This window comes from Branchiostoma floridae, chromosome 13, assembly GCF_000003815.2.
Source record: "Branchiostoma floridae strain S238N-H82 chromosome 13, Bfl_VNyyK, whole genome shotgun sequence".
Taxonomy (NCBI): Eukaryota; Metazoa; Chordata; class Leptocardii; order Amphioxiformes; family Branchiostomatidae; genus Branchiostoma; species Branchiostoma floridae.
Genome location: NC_049991.1, coordinates 8,317,975 through 8,334,284, shown reverse-complemented (window position 1 = coordinate 8,334,284; position 16,310 = coordinate 8,317,975). Strand labels below are relative to the sequence as shown.

At 40.9% G+C, this 16,310-nt stretch overlaps 1 protein-coding gene across 2 annotated transcripts; it reads right to left on the bottom strand.

The window, feature by feature from the left end:
• Positions 1 to 202: 202 nt before the first annotated feature.
• Positions 203 to 15,635, bottom strand: LOC118429635 (cytochrome P450 2J6-like). 2 transcript variants are annotated; one of them, XM_035840198.1, is made up of 12 exons: positions 15,068 to 15,250; positions 14,611 to 14,685; positions 13,849 to 13,966; positions 13,149 to 13,501; positions 12,112 to 12,393; positions 11,239 to 11,405; positions 10,366 to 10,523; positions 8,048 to 8,121; positions 7,473 to 7,578; positions 6,557 to 6,624; positions 1,151 to 1,267; positions 203 to 283 (listed from the first exon to the last, which is right to left on the bottom strand). In XM_035840198.1, exons 1-12 carry the CDS (start codon positions 15,233 to 15,235, stop codon positions 263 to 265), a joined length of 1,707 nt encoding a protein of 568 aa, XP_035696091.1. In that variant the 5' UTR covers positions 15,236 to 15,250; the 3' UTR covers positions 203 to 262. The 2 variants fall into 2 exon arrangements, with proteins under 2 accessions (XP_035696091.1, XP_035696092.1); XM_035840199.1 differs by lacking the exons at positions 203 to 283; positions 1,151 to 1,267; positions 6,557 to 6,624; positions 7,473 to 7,578; positions 8,048 to 8,121 and adding an exon at positions 9,427 to 9,992 and having other exon boundaries at positions 15,068 to 15,635.
• Between the last annotated feature and the right edge of the window lie 675 nt (positions 15,636 to 16,310).

Below are 16,310 nucleotides of genomic sequence, written 5' to 3'. Positions count from 1 at the left end.
TCAACCACTATCACACAGCAATGACGAACGGTGTCAGAGGGACTCCCGGGACTGAAAGAAGTTCTCAGATTGACAGACAGGATAGAAATCTATGCCGACCATTTTCTTCTGTTCCTAAAAATGATGTATCTGCAGTACAATTCCTACAAGTGTATATTTTGTTTACTATGACATACACACAATATGAAACACAGACAAGGTATGGGATAGACAGAGTGTTTTATTTCTATCATATCATCTTTAATCTTCTTCCTCTTCCAGCTTAGAACTGGATCATCTGTCCCTGTAACACAAACAACACAAATTGTCAGAGAACACAAATTGTCAGAGACTACAATGTACACACTGTTAATTTCAGATACAGTTTTCAAAGTCTAAACCTGTTGTGTTTAAAGTTGATAACCTGGTATCCACCCTATTTAGTTTGTTTCTCTGATCACTCCCCCATAGAACAGTCTAGTACTGGGTATCAAATAATTCTTAGAAGCACTCAGAAAAATAACCTGACTTAAGCAAGCTTCTCTACAGCCCACCCAGCGGAGTTTGCGTTGCACAGACTAACAGAAAAAGTATTCACAAAAAATCCAGTTGATCAAAAGAGCAAACTGTAGCCATAATAGGATGGATACAAGGCTAATGTATGTAGTAGACAAAGGGAGTGCAGAAGTTGTCTCCATGTAATTGTTGCTTTTAAAATTTTCCGTCTGTTGTTGGTTGTCTCAGAGGTGTCCTAAGAATGTGTATGTCAACACGCCAAATGTAGGCAGGTCAGGTTCAATACTCATCATAGACAAGCTTTTTCAGCATTTTGTAAAACCAGTATTCTAGCAGGGGGAGGCGCATTGTGGACATTTTGCCCCTCCAAATTCTGGAAATATTGTTTCAGGGAATGACAAATTTTCCTGGGGAGTATAACTAGCATAACTTTTCTCTCTACAGACACCCCTTTAAGTCATTGGCTGGCATGAATACTGATTCTACTACTACTACTAGTACTAGTACTACTGTCATGATACAATAAATAAACTTCAACCCAACACAACAAATGAAACCTGACTCAAACTTGGAAATGTCATCAATAGCATCGGTACAAACTCCGTATTCGTTGTCTTTGTTTAAGAGTGTGCGCCATGCCACTGTGCTGACTTACCTTCCTCTTCTTGTCACCGCCCAACTCGAAGTGCTTGCACCGCTTGATGGCAACCATACGCTTGGCTCTGCAGTCCGTGCACTCTAGACGCAACACGATCTTCTTGGTTGTTTTAGCCTGACAAGGACAACAAAATGAACTGTGGTTAGTGTGTTCTGCAAGAATAAAAAGGCCCCCAGTTTACAACCCTGATATGCCAATGTTGTTCTACCCTTGGGAAAGGTATTTTACACAATTGTTCTCACTTGACTCGGGTAAAATCAGTACCTACATGTAGCTTTAGTAAGGGTCATCCTACCAGGTCAAGCATGTTTAATTTTAACGCCCATTCCTCGTTAAAGGGGCAAATTGCTGTCGCACATAAGCAGCGGGCCACAGTTTTCTTTAAAGACACAATGACTACGTATTTTGCCCTTTTCCGTTACAAGTACATGATAGTAATATGCTAAGCAATGTTTTCCCACCATTGTTAGTTGCCTTTTGGTCGTCCCGGGTAAGGTTTTGCTTAGAAACACGCTAAAAACACGTGTCGGAAATGCTATAAAGGTGAATATCGTGGCGTTCTGATAATGAAAAGACGTTAGTTCTTTAAATTTTCAGTCATAATTTACATCAACCACTTAGGCTGGCTTGTCACGTGTTGATGAACTTGTCCAGCAGACGATCTTTTTACGTCAGATGCCGTTTTATTCTTGTCGCCAACTTTTGTATAATTTACGTTACCGAACTTCTGTTGGGTGTAATTCGCTTACGAAAAGACATTTTCCGATAATTTTTTCACTGTTTTATCTGCTAAACAGTGGTGTTGCGTAACAAACAAATGACAGAACACATAAAACAGTAATGTTGGAAACATGACTATAACCGCCAATCTCAGGCCGTTTATCACTTTTTTGATATAATTTACGTTACCATAATAAGTCCCTTAGAATGTATAGAAAGATCATTACTTTTGTACTCATAGGAAAGAATGCTCCCAGATAAGTAATTGCCTGCAGAGTTAATCTTTCCAGAGCTGTTTGTTAAAATTTTATTTATCATTAAAAGCATAAATATAATTTACGTTACCATATAATTTACGTTACCATTTTTTTTCTTCAACATGTCATCGGATGTTCAGCAAGAGCACATCAACCAAAGACGTATTATCTGCTGTAATGTTACTGTAGGTGGGCTTGGCTTGCCATAGAGTCACAATGCAGTCTGTTTATATGTTCCTGTTTCAGTGAATTTTACGATGCTGGGACTTTTCATTTCTCATAGGAATGTAGAAATACGAGGGGCGAGTAAGAACAGAAAGAAACAACACCCCGACTCCCGGGATTTGAACCCGCGCCGAACCCGGGCAGCCGGATCACAAATCGAACGTGCAAACCGTTCGGCCAAAAGGCTTAAGCCATTAGGCGTCTTCGGTTTAGCAGTCCTTGAACACCACTGTTACACTACTCCCCCTTTTCTTTTCAAGATTCGTCCTCGAATCTCCGAGATCGACATCCCTGTGTGTCCTTTATCGAATTTCTGAAAATTCACATTTGTTCTTTGGTACGTGCATATGTAAGGAGATTACACACTGCATTTTGAAACCAAAAATTTCCACAGAAAATATCCGAAACATTGCGGGCTTTTTAGAACGAACAAAACTCATTATCAATGTTAGAAGGAGCCATCCCCCTTACAGTCTGTACTTATTCCCTCTGCTCTGGTATTTGTTTCGCTCCTTTTTATTGGTCAATGCCTGCATATATCTTACTTTCTTGTGTGTATCGCTACTTTTGATTGGTCAAAATGAATCGACACCGGCACCGGTGTCGATTCATTCTGACCAATCAGAGGAGCGAAACCCACCTGCCTGGCCTGGATCTTTGTGTTACGGCGTCATAACCAACGTGGAACGGGGCCTTCTGATTGGTTCGCGGCGCCTGGCTATATGATAATGTTGTTTATAGCCTTGCTCATCAACAAAAGCCTTGTTATACACATATTACACAGTTCTTTCTGCCAGTATTATTTAACCACACGATATAAGGTGTATGGATGGACATTTTGTTAGGTAGCACATTCATTCTGTATTGATGTGACATTGTGTTTGTTCCACGACCAAAAATTTTCCTGACATTCAGGGCTCCAGACTAACTTTTTGACCTAGGAGCATGGCGCTCCTAACTCCTAAAACTTAGGAGCGCCAGCAAAAAGTTAGGAGCACCACTATGAAAGGTTGGGAGCACAAGCAAACGTCTGAAGCCATACAAAATATTACTCCAATACCGGTAATCAATGTTTTTGACTAGAGGTGGGTATGGCTTAAAGAATTAATTAGGGGTGTTATATATTATATATAGTTACCCAGTAACCAAACAAGAAACAAGAGAATACATGAGATCACTTTCAAGTAATACAACACTGATTCCTTACAATATATGATTTTTATAATGTTTCATAAGTTAATACACACAATCAGGAAGGGTAAATTAACCTTACTGCTAAAGGTGAAACTTGACTGTTACATATACAACAACAACAAACTAAAGAAGTCTACAAGAAAATCTGCAAACCAACAGAGGAGAAAGTGTAGCCAGGACTGTCAGGTACATCTTGTATTTCTTTTGTATCTCTTCTACTTTGTTAAGAACATAGCCGAGAATAGATGCACTGGAAAATTAGAGGTTTACTTGTAGCCTGTAACATCAGTGTTAACTTATATAGAAAAATCTGTGTACAAACAATTCATATTTTCGGTTGAAAAAATGTAGCAGAAAAGATGTGTTCGAAGGGCAAATCAATCGAACTTTTCCCAACAAACAACATCTATTTATCAGTCTTTTGAAAATAAAGACTGCAACAAAAGTAATATCTGAAGGAACCGTGAAAAAATCGCGACCTCCGTTCAACATTTTCTACGACTTCAGTGCCGACACAGCCCCCCTCCCCAGTTTGTCATCGTCGCATTAGCTGTTGTTTTTCCCGCATTCCACCGACAAACAAGCAAAAAAAAACTCCAAAAGAATCCTATACATGTACTTATCATCAAGGACTTTAGGCATTCGATGAGTTTTCGTCAAAGTTACACGCTTTTGAAGCGTTCCTGCGTGATTTTTCCCGCGATCACAGCGGGGATATCAGATATTCCACCAATAATGGCGGCCGGGCGAGCTACGTCACGCCGAAATGGCCAATGGGGTGCGACTCTCGCGATTCGCGAGATGTGAGTTACTGCGAGACTTGCGCGAGACTTGAGTTAGAATCAAAATGGCGGCTCGGTGAAGGCCGAAATCGGCGAATTTTGAACTTTGAGCGAAGTTTTCGGGGGAAAATAAGGGTGTTGCTCATTTTTTTATTGGCGCGCCGTGCGACCATCATTTAAAGAATAGGCGCATTATTAAAATTACGGTCGCATTGCGACCAAATCTAGTCGCAGTCACGAGCCCTGACATTAAAAAATGTTTTATAAGAAGTGCGATAAGTGGTGTTTAGTTTGTTGTCTTTCCAATATCGAAAGCTTGTGCTAGAAAGGCCCAGTCCATCTGGTGCATGTTGCCATCGCATCATGTCCTGCTATTCCCAAAGACTTGATTAAAGGACGCGAGGACGAAGCGGTTCTGACCTAGAGCGTGTGATTGCGTGAATCCTTTGTTACTTAGCATGTATTCAAATAGACCCCGCCAAGATAGAGACCTTGCATATCTTGGGTGTCTTTCCGCAGAGTCCGGGTGGGTACAGGACGAACAAGATTATACGGGTATTCCGGATAACAAAGATACACTTTTTTGCTACTCTGAGTTAGCAACATGAAGATAAGAGGTCCAGCATTATAGACGAACATGACCTGATCAGTTCAAATAGAGCCAGTATGTACACTATTCGGCTTTCCTCCCAATGTTAGAGATTCTGTAATTTACGTTACCACAGTTCATTGGCATTTACCTGTAGAATAGATATCGCCTGCTTCCAACCATTTTCATAAATATATTCTATCGCTCTTATCCCATCCTACAGGGTGAAAATTAAGGAGTATTAGACGGTTTGTCTTCATATCAGAAAAAAAATATATCATTTATTTACTTTTATACAAATGTAGCAAACTTAATAGCAAGTAATTTTGATGATTATTCCGAAACAAATGACACGGCGGTTAAATATTTCTCATTGGCGTGTAATTTGAAGGTTTTGGGTTGGAAAATTCGTTAATTTGGCTGTTGTTAATCCACTATTACTTGCTGGAACATTTCTCTGTGTAGTAATATGCTCTTTATTACGAAATTGTAGGAAAGATGACATGGCCTACTAAAAATCAAATATCTCCAAAATTAAGCGTGTTAGCACCAGACAAAAATAGCAAAAGATAGTCGATATAAATGGTAACAAGTTCATACCAGCAGGTAAGCATTTTGGACAACTTTATTTTTTACAATTTTCTACCTCCAATTTTCCCAGTTAATGAGGAATGGGCGTTAAGAGCCCAAAACTGTAAGGAAAAGTGAAGGTGTTTTGCCATAGTCAGTTAGTGTGTTCTGGTCGGAAACCTACTAGTATTCCTCCTCTAACTTCTAAGGTCTAACCCTTAAAAATACCTGAGTAGGGTCTTTTTGATTAACCTTAGTTGTCCTACCAATAGACAAATAAAGTACAATGTACAATGACTGTTCTGTTCTTTTGAACTTAACTTAGCTGTAATGTTTCTGTTTTCATATTTTTTCATGCCTAACATGCTATGGTAAACAATAGTTGACAGTGGAAGTGTCCAACTTTTCTTTTCCATTTTGGTATACAGTTGTCTCAGAGGTGTCCTAAGAATGTGTATGTCAACATGCCACTATAGGCAAGTCAGATTCAATACTCATCATTGACAACAAGCTTTTTCAGCAGTAACACATGGGCATGGTTGCCATTTTTGTGTGTTTTTGCTAATAAAAATTTTTATCAAGTTTCTTTTGAAACAAGACAGCTTTTTAAGAAAGCCGACTGGGGGTGAAGAAGGGAAGGGAATAGCTAGTTTGGTGGCACAAAATTGATGTGAGACGCTACATGTAAAAGATCTCCCAATGCTAGGAACAGGAAATTCAATGATCTATGCATTGTTAACATCATTGAAAGTAGAACTGACAAATAGTACAAAGACCCAGTAAAATGAAAGTTGTATCAAAACATGAGCTCTTTCTACCAGAAAAGAAAAGAAGAGTTTCTTTCCCAAGGGTACAACATCAGGGGCATGGCCAGTATAGAACCCAGAACATCGTGGTTGACCCAACGATCTACCAGGTAAGACACACCGCACCATCCCGAGCGGTTGGATATCAAATCGCTCTTGTTTTGGAGCCATTTGCCTCTGAATGCCAAACCCAAAACTGATGGTGAAACCAGGCACAAAGCTGGGGTCAATGCCCCTGAAAAATATATATCCTTAGTTACCTTTTTGTGGAAGATGGGCTTGGTTTGACCACCATAACCAGACTGTTTCCTGTCGTAACGTCTCTTACCTGTGACGGAAAAGAAGTACTTGTTGAAACGTAAAGGTAACAATGATAGGAATGAGTAAAAATGGGACATTTCCAACATCAATTGCAAATTCATCTATTTTTGCGGAGAATTTATTTTGCTATGGAAGGGTAAAGGAGGCTTTAGGAGCATCTTAACTTCACAGTTGAAACAATTTGGTAGACCAGTGGCAGTACATTGCAAACGCACATTCATGGTGTCATAAATTTGCAGTGAAGAGGTCATCCAAAAACCATGATAACAAGCCTTCTCGCACTAGTTACAACGCATGCGCAGATGAAAGGAACTTTGGGTAATAAGTTGAAGGCACCCAGAAAATCAACATTCTGCCATTTTGCAGGCGCCATTACATTCCAGACATTGTTAAACAAATCGAAACAATGGTAGAGACAAGTCTGTTGATGTCTGAGGGTCTTCAACTTTGACATATTACCCGGAGTTCCTTTCAACCGTGCGTGCGTGGTAACTAGTGTGAGAAGGCTTATAAAAACCACAGCAATTGTTTCAAGGTTTATCATTACGGCATACAAATATTCTGTGCTTTCAAATTTCTTTCTTCTACATGTTTTCTCTGCAATTCTGCAACTCGAATTCTTAATACTAGTACAGCCACAGGGCCGTATACTATAATAATAATTTCTACCACTCAGCCACATAATTCGCACGTTACTTTCACTTATTTCTGCTAGCTCCAAAAACTTTCTGCAAATTACTTGATGTTACAACATGGAAGTCTCATTAATTCAGAAAGTATAAATAACATATACAGAAAATAACCCTTATTAATATTATATACAAAATATATGATAAAATAATAAAATACACATACCCAACTTGTACAAGGAAGCCTTGCCAGTCTTGTACTGCGTCACTTTGTGGTTGCAGTGCTTTTTGCACTTCTTGCAGAAAGTGCGCCTTGTCTTTGGAACGTTCACCTGTTTATTTTCAAACAAACAGCAGCAGAGATTCAACCAAAAACTTGCACACAAAAATTCACGCTAAGGTTTATTTTTTACCCCCCTCCCCCATAATTTTGTGTCGATAGTAACCATTTCTTTTTAACAGGTACAAAAAGCTTACAAAACCCCACATACTAAAATTACAGATGAAACAAATCATGCTTTCATAATAAGATGAAAATAAATTTATTTATTTTTTTGTCATTATAAAAATAAGTTCTGCTTTACACTTGCAGATCGTCTGATTTGTTGACGAGGCCACAACTTTCGTAACACGTCGTAATCTGGGGTGAATTTCGGGGAAATAATCGCTGAGAAGGCCAAAGAAAAGCCATTCTATTAAATACTTGGACATCTAAATGTAAGATTTAAGGAGTATTGAATCATAGTTTTGTCTGCAGAAGGCAGATGTCGCTCGATTTTGAGAAGAATGACAGAATCCTACCATCTTGGCGAAAATGTCCGACGAGAGAGGCGGTATCACGCAGGCGCACAATGGTCGACACGTGATTCTTTTGGCTGCAGTAATGAGAAAAATCGAAAGGTGTCGCTAGTTCATAACATCTGGTCTGGCGAGTGTGCGGGAAGGGCGAGGAGGGGGAGGAGCGGTTAGAATTAGATGGTAGAAAATATATTTTCCAAGGGCACAACGTCGGGGGCACGGTGAATATTGAACTCGGGATCTCTGGATTCCGGGCCACACACGTCGCAGACTTCGTGCGGGGTTGGCTTTTATTTTAATCAAGGGGTCGGGGCGCTAGTACGCGATTTTTAAAGTTGGCTAGGTTCTCCTATGCTGGGAAAGAGAGTTTGCCGAGCTAGGAAGGGAGTTTGCCGTGGAGCGGGAGTTTGCCCCGGCCAGCCTTGAAAAGAAAGCGCAGAGGCCAGTCTTACTCTCCAAGCGATTCAACCTCTGCTTGTAGAGTAGCTTGTCTCACACTTGTTTGAAATGCGTCACAATATTGCACAGCTTTAGGCTTTTCCGATTTGGTTACATGGGTGACATCATCTGAGCAATGCACAACAAATGCGAGCGTGCGAAAAAGACTTTCATTATGGAATCAAAGTCGTCAGTAAATTTGAACAAATGACTGAACATACAGGAACACGGTGCTGAATATTTGAATAAATTCTTTATTTTTGTTTTTTGCATATCTTCTTTGACTTTGGTACTCATTAGTATTCTTTTTTTTTTTCAATTCATGGATATGGTATGAGCATGTTCATTTTGTAGCTTTTCTTTTGTACGATTTACAATATGGTTGACAAAATTTTAGGCGACGCACAAATATTTATGCGAGCGAGGATGTCATCCATATAAGTAAGTGTGCAAGTCAGTGTGGCCTTATCGGCTAATAGTAAAGAAATGATGCACGCACAGACTGTGACTTTTGATAATTTTTATTGCTGTTTACTGTGATAACAATGATATTGCTGTTATGTTTATTTACTTATTTAAGTTCCTTTTAGATGATTCCATTAATGGTCAGTACTTATTTGTAATAATTCTGAAGGTTTTGAAATGATACGAATTTGGCCTGTACTGTACCAAATTACAAACTAACGTTTTTGTAAATGGTTTATCATTACGCGTGTGAATGTTTTAGGCAACTGATAATAACACAGCATAAATAAAAATAATTATCTCATAAACACCGTCAAGGACGTCCTACTTCTTATACACAGCTGTGCGTAAATCTCTTATAGAAGAAGAATAAGAACTTTATTGCACGACAATTGTACATGGTACAATGTATTGCAACGACTATTACACAAAGTACAAAAATAAAGCTTAACATCCTAGTTAACATACATGTATCAATAAGGGCTAACATAATTCTTTGATATACTTCAGTAGTACATTTTGTATTAAAATGTAGTACGCTAACCATTAGTTTCGTCCTTCAACTAGACCCTTAATATGCATGTTTAAAGAAGTACCTCAGTCTCGCAAAGCTTACCTTCAAGTGTTTTTTCCGGAATGTTACAGTTAGCAGTACAAGTTGTTTTGATTGAGATAATATAATAACTAAAAAAAATAATGACAGTAGCATGTCTGGAACATGACTTATCGAGATCAATATTTCTGCTGCAATTCCATGGATAGCCGCCAGTAAACAACTTCCAACTTGCCAGCATCTACTAGAAACCATGGATTTCAAACTTCTTGACTCATGCTTTCTTCTTGGCGAAGCTAGTAACGGATTTTCAATCACGCGGAATAGCCACGAGTTCATACGGCGCTGGTGCTTGAGAAATCCCCATAATGCCTTCATCAGATGGTGTACGAGCGCCCTCTGGCAGCTCAAAGTTGAAACGCTGGAAAAGGAAGGTGAGCAGCAGAAACACTTCAACATCGGCCAAAGGCTTACCCACACAGGTGCGTGGACCTGAAAACAACAACAGCAAAATTACGTTACTTTGAGACAGCGAGGTTCTTTTTACCTCTGTGAAAACGGAGATATTGTGTTTACTTGGTGTGTGTACAAAAATGTACGAGTTTGTACACGTTGACCTGGGTCCAAGGAGTAAGGTGTAACAGGAGACTTGCAGGATGTTGGCACGGGCCCAAAGTCTCTCACACAAGTACAAATACATATTAAAGAAAAGAAGAGGAAATACACAATAATCTTTTATGAAAAGGAAATCCCCCCAAAAAAATATTTCGCTGAGTTCTTCGATTTCAACTTTTTTTGCAAGAACAGATTCTTCTGTCCAAAAGCAAAAGGTAAGTTTAAATAACAATAGACAAGGCCCACGTACCCATAGAAAAGGGCATCATATGCTCGTCCTTCTTGAACTTCCCGTCACTATCGATGAACCGCCCGGGGTTGAACTTTTCTGGGTCTGGGAACAGTTCCGGGTCGTGATGAACCTGCCATTGGCCGCCGAAGACGAGGGTGTCTTTCGGTATGGTGTAACTGTTTATATAGGAAAAAGGCATATTGGCACACTATTGTTCGCCAAGAGGTAGCTTCGTATGGCTGAGATGAGCTAAGGAAAACGCATCCCTCCTGTACGGGGTGTGGCGAAAAGGGGCTGCACGAGCAACCTCCATGGAGAAGCTCCACAAAGGTCCTCCATGGAGGTTGCTCGTGCAGTCCCTATTGTGTGTGGTATGGGTGGTAGGCTGTCGTAGGTAGCGGCCAAAGGAGCTACAGCTATACTGGGACGGGCTAAGGAAAAGGTAGCACTCCTGTACGGGGTGTGGTAGCTGTCGTAGGCCGCGGTCAAAAGACCCACAGCTATACTGAGACCTTTAGCCTATCGGAAGCTCGTCACAATCTCTACGGGTGCTATCTGTGCATCTAAGTATGTGTGTGTGTGTGTGTGCATGAGTGTGACATGCACTTGTGTGTGCATGTGTGTGTGTGTGTGTGTGTGTACTTATGTATGTGTGTGCGTATGTGTGTTTACCTAGCTGTTTGCTTGTGTGTGAGTGCCGCAGTGTGCATGTGTCTGTGTATGCATGCACAGTGTGTATGTATGTACCTGTGTGTCTGTGTATGTCTTTTGTGATTGTATGTGCATGTGCAATGTGTTATATTGAGCGTTACCCCTTCATTTACGTTGAAGATTTTTTGTGCGGCCGGTGTTTTACATCAGCAAATGCTGAAATACGATTCAGCGACGTACCCGTAAAAGTCTGTGTCTCGAGGCACCGCATGGGGAATGCCAATAGTTGAAGCGGACCTGTAACGCTGTATCTCGGTCACTGTTGCCGTGGTGTACGGCATCTGGGTCCGCAGAGCCATGGTTGGCCTTCCTTCTCGGCCTATGACCTCTTCAATCTCCTCTTGTACCTGGAATAAATGGAAAGTCCGTTCAACCTTTGTTTCTAGTCCTCTTGGATGAAATGTAAAGCCGGAGTTTCCGTGTTTGGGTGCCACACCTCGCGCACATTAAAGAAACCCACTTATTGATATTAAAGAGTATAGGGGTCAATCCCGATGTGAGTGGATCAAGCCTAACAGTACGGTCTCACGCAGCTTGTGACTACTGAACAAAATTAGTGGGTTATAATTACGCTTTAAAGCGGTTGAGCAATTACGCGATACAAACAAACAGCAAGCAGACATTCAAACCTTGTTTCTTTGTGCCCGAGTCATGTTGTATTATAAAGATATGGCTAGTGGATCATTTTGTTTTAAAAAAGCAGAAGTTTGTTACACAATAATGGATGGTGGAAACTTTTTTGAAGGTACTTATATTTAGCATTTAAGATTTTTCTAAGTCTGTTACTACAAATTTTCTTCAAGTAGTGACTTTTTTTAAAGGCAAGGTACATACCTCCAATTTTTCGATGTCTTACAGCACATCTTGTTCACGGAGATTGACCTAGTCTCGATCTCGCGAGAGAGCGCGAGACTAGGTCATGAGGCTTGCGTAGATCATCTGCCCACCTCACCTCACACCACAAACAGTCACTGCTTGAAGAATATTTGTACGTAGTAACTGTATTCATACGTGACTGATGAACCTCTTCAACGATTTTCTAAGTCTGTGTACCTTGTGCTGTATGTCCGGGTTGAGTATCAGCAGCAGACAGGCCCACCACAGGGCAGTGGAGACGGTCTCTGTGCCGGCCAGGAACAGGTCCAGCACCGTGATCTCTAGATGCCTGTCTGTGAAGGCACCGTCGTCAGGATCAGTACATGTGTCTGGCCGATTCAGCATCTCCAACAGGAAGGCGTCGATGAAGTCACGGATGTCGTCCCGATTGAAGGTCTCTTTGTGCTCTTTGATCTCAGCTCTCACATGCTCCAAGATGCGCTCTAAACGTGCTTTTTTCTATTGTTGAACCAACAGTAAGATTTGTTCCTTAAGGTTTTTCAGTTCTTCTTCATTTCGTCATGGCTATAATATAAAGTAGTTCAAGTACTAGTATGCAAAAAGTTGTGGGCACTGAAACGCCCTGATTAACTACATATACTGCAATTCATACGTTGGCCTTAAAGTGACATTCTCACATTTTAAAGGATTTCAAACAACATCTGCGTATTGCGACACGGAATCCAAATACGTGAATGCGGATTGCGTTCACCCCGCAGCGAATCCGGATAAATCCATGATGTGGGTTCCCGTATCCGGATATATCCCGATTCAGATCCGGATTCGGGCCGTTCATACCAGGGGTCGATATATCCGGATACGCAAATCCTAGTATGAACGAGGTCTAAGTGGTTGTTGTTCACCTTGTAGTGTCAAATGGCACATAGGGCAGCAAGGTTCCTTGCTGTTTCAGTAGCAGGGCTACAGGGAGGGGTTGCTAGCCTCCCGGCCCTCATTGACGTGTATGAGGAACCCCCTCGAACGGGGACTCTGTTTTACCTACCTTCTGAAAGACATATGCAGCCCCAACTGAGATGCCTACCCAGGATTGACCCGGTGTCCCCCAGTTATCAACTCATTGGAATCGTGAGCTCATCTGTCAGGCTTCTACCAGTTGAGCTATACAGTAACAGGGTCATATCTACGATACTAGATGACCCTTGCTGAAAATTGCTACCCTACAGAGTGTACAATTATTTGTACAACATCCATACCTTGTCGCCACGTTTAAGGAACCATGGAACATACGGAAAGACGTTCTCCTGGACGAAGAAAATACTCGAGCGGTGGAAGACAACATCCAGAGATTCCATGAGGTCCTGGAATGTCTGGCTCTCGTAGTCCCACCGCTTTCCGAACAACATGGAGCACAGCACATTGGTGACAGCTTGTTGCAGCATTCTTCTGATGTTAAAAGACTTACTCTTCGTCTTGAGTAGTTCTGTCTGCATGTTTAAGGCCTCTTCCAAGACCTTGTCTTCGATGCCGCGGTTTCCGAACCCAAGCCCCCCTCTTACAAACTTTCGTCGTTCCTGCCACTGGGGGCTAAGTGAGGCGGAGAGGATTCCTGCGAAAGCAATAGCAAGGAAACAAATTGTACATTCTTGAAATAGTTCAACTGTAAGTTCCAACACAAAAATTGGATTCACCCAAATTTTCGACTGCACAGCATCAATCTCAAAGAATGAACAATCCACTGCTATCGTGATGTCACGTTATGTAGATAGAACACGTGACTCAGTGAGCAGTGAATCATAGGTTGCAGGAAGTCTGACTTCAAGAATGACTTCTACCAATACAGATGAACTTTCAAGTTAAAATTATACATTATACAAAGTAATTCAAACAAGTGGATAAAATTTCTTGAGTCAAGAAACAGACGGTGTTTGAAATCTATCGGTTGCGCATGCGCACCTTTTTGGTCGAAGAGTTCATTGACGACTCGCAGATTTGTCGGTCGATTCCCAAACATGTCGGATCTTCTTACGTATGCTTCTCTGATGACGTCATAGTCGTTGAGGCAAACGGCGTTCTGTTGGAAGAATGAAGTGCTTGTTAGTGGCGAAGAAAATTACGCTGTATGGCTACTACATTTTACGATAAGTGAAATAATAATAAATAAGTCACACCAACACCAGTGCAATTGCTGAGTGGGTAGATTATTCGCCTTGCGTTTGGTAGGTCGTAGGTAGTTCGATCCCCGGCCGAGTTATACTAAAGACTTTAAAAATTGTACATAATGTTTTCTCTGCTTAGCACTCAGCATTAATGAGCAGGAGTATGGAAGTTAAACACACATCACTGCCAGCAGGGTAGCCCCCTGCTGTATATTGGCTTGCACAAATGTGTGGCAAAAGGGCTACAGAAATGGAGATGGCCGACACCCCTTTGTATATGTTATAGATGCACAGGCAACTTTAAACTTTAACACCTCATGAAATTGAAGGCATGCAGGCGGAAAGATGCAATCTATCTAAGTATAGCAATCCTGCACCTTAATGTTCGTGTTTTTCTTACGCTCACGACTTATTTGTCGATGTAGGCCACTGTAAGCGTAGTCGACTGTGCACGTGGTCTTCGTTCACATCACATTTGTCATTATGGGCTATCGTAATGATATGATTTGAGCATATTGAACAGGAGGCCAGCTTTATCAAATTCTAAAAAAGTGCTTACCAGAGTCCCGATCTTAAAGAAAACGATTGCACCATATTTCTTTCGCCACTCGCCGAATGTATGATGGATCTTTCCCTAAAACAACACGAGTTTGCAAGAGTTTGAAGATCTCATACATGAAATATCTATATTTCTCGTATGTCTTGTTCAATGTTGTTTTATTAATCATGCAAATAAGATTTTGATTGACATTGAATCTGCCAATTGATCACTTCATGTTAGTCTCTACGGTGAACGTGAATAGCATATCATAGACTGAAAATAAAAATTTCATTTCGTCATGGAGTGTCCTATATATCATATGTCACGCAATGTTATGTTATGTTATTCACATTCCTATGTCTAAATACTACAGATGTTAAAATACTAGATACCAGAAGTAGATTTGACTGTGTCAATAAAGCTTGTGTATCATACTATGAAGGTCAATAGTGATAATGATTTCAAATAGTCTCACTTTGGCCAGTATCAACGTTGGCAGATTTCCGACAATGGGCAAACTCCATGGTCCTGGCGGCAGATTCTTGGGCCGTGTGACGTAGGCATACGTCATCAGAAACACGACAATTCCCAGCAGAAGTGTTGAGAAGTCGAGCAGACCTGGGATATCGTAGATAAGCGACATGGCTGGACAACTGCCTGCTTCTGAAGCTGTCTCCCAAAAGAATTTTCAAAACATCAGTTCAACATAGTCACAGAACGGATGTTTCCCATTTTGAACTTGACCTTCGTTTCCAGAACCTCTACCCGCGTATCAAATTACATTAAGATCCACCCATAGCTTATAGAGTTATTCAGTTCACAAACACTCACACAAGTACACACGGAGCAACAGATCTAGACCAGAAAAATTGACATTTCACAAAGAAAATTAGAAATCCAGAAAATCAGTGGAAGTTGCGGCGGCAGTGAAGATACCAAGCCGCTAACCAGCAATACCAAGGCGCACTCTCCTCGCTATCACTCCGCATTCCCACTGGTACCCGCCCGTATCATACTCGGATACGCCCTTCGGGCTCGATCAGAACTCACTCGTGTAAAACCGAACCCGAACTATCTATATAGATCACCTATAGTCTGGGCGCTGACCAAAGTTCAACAAAAACTTATCCCCTGTGATTTTACTCTACATATACATGTACATGTAATATAGACGACACCAGCCTGGTAAGCAAGAAAAGTTGCCAACGTGGAAATCCCTTGCCTTTTCTGTGTTCATATCTAGATCTGCTTTTTGTTTGGATTTTATTATTAAAATCATTATTTGTTACTTATGTTCCATCAGACTCTATGTGATGTGTGCCTTATAAGCCCATGCGCCCTGGGCGACGAAGACACAATATCAAACATTCATTCATTCATCCATGTTCTTATAGCCAGTACACGTGTAAACCATGTCAGACTATGTTATATTTACAATGTAGTCTCTGCTAAACGAAGACATCTTACTCCGGGAATGTACAAAATACAAAAAAAAACGAGCTCAGAATTTATCTTAAGACCATTACTGTCAACGTAAAATTGCTAACTGTAAAAATCAGTGTTCGTTCGTTTATTATATCTGCTCAGCCCTAAAAATCAGTGTTCATGATTTTGTTGGACATTTTTGCACAGAAATGACTCTAAAATGCACCAGACGTATTTAGATTTTAAAAAGTTATCGGCGGAGGCTCCCCCGGACAACCCCCCCCCCCCCCAAG

Excerpts from the sequence above, each read along its gene's own strand:
- LOC118429635 (XM_035840198.1), bottom strand. The coding sequence starts at position 15,235 with ATGTCGCTTATCTACGATATCCCAGGTCTGCTCGACTTCTCAACACTT. Across the intron at positions 13,502-13,848 it reads TGAACTCTTCGACCAAAAAG|GAATCCTCTCCGCCTCACTT; the intron begins GTGCGCATGCGC and ends TTGCTTTCGCAG. Across the intron at positions 1,268-6,556 it reads AGCCCATCTTCCACAAAAAG|GCTAAAACAACCAAGAAGAT; the intron begins GTAACTAAGGAT and ends TGTCCTTGTCAG.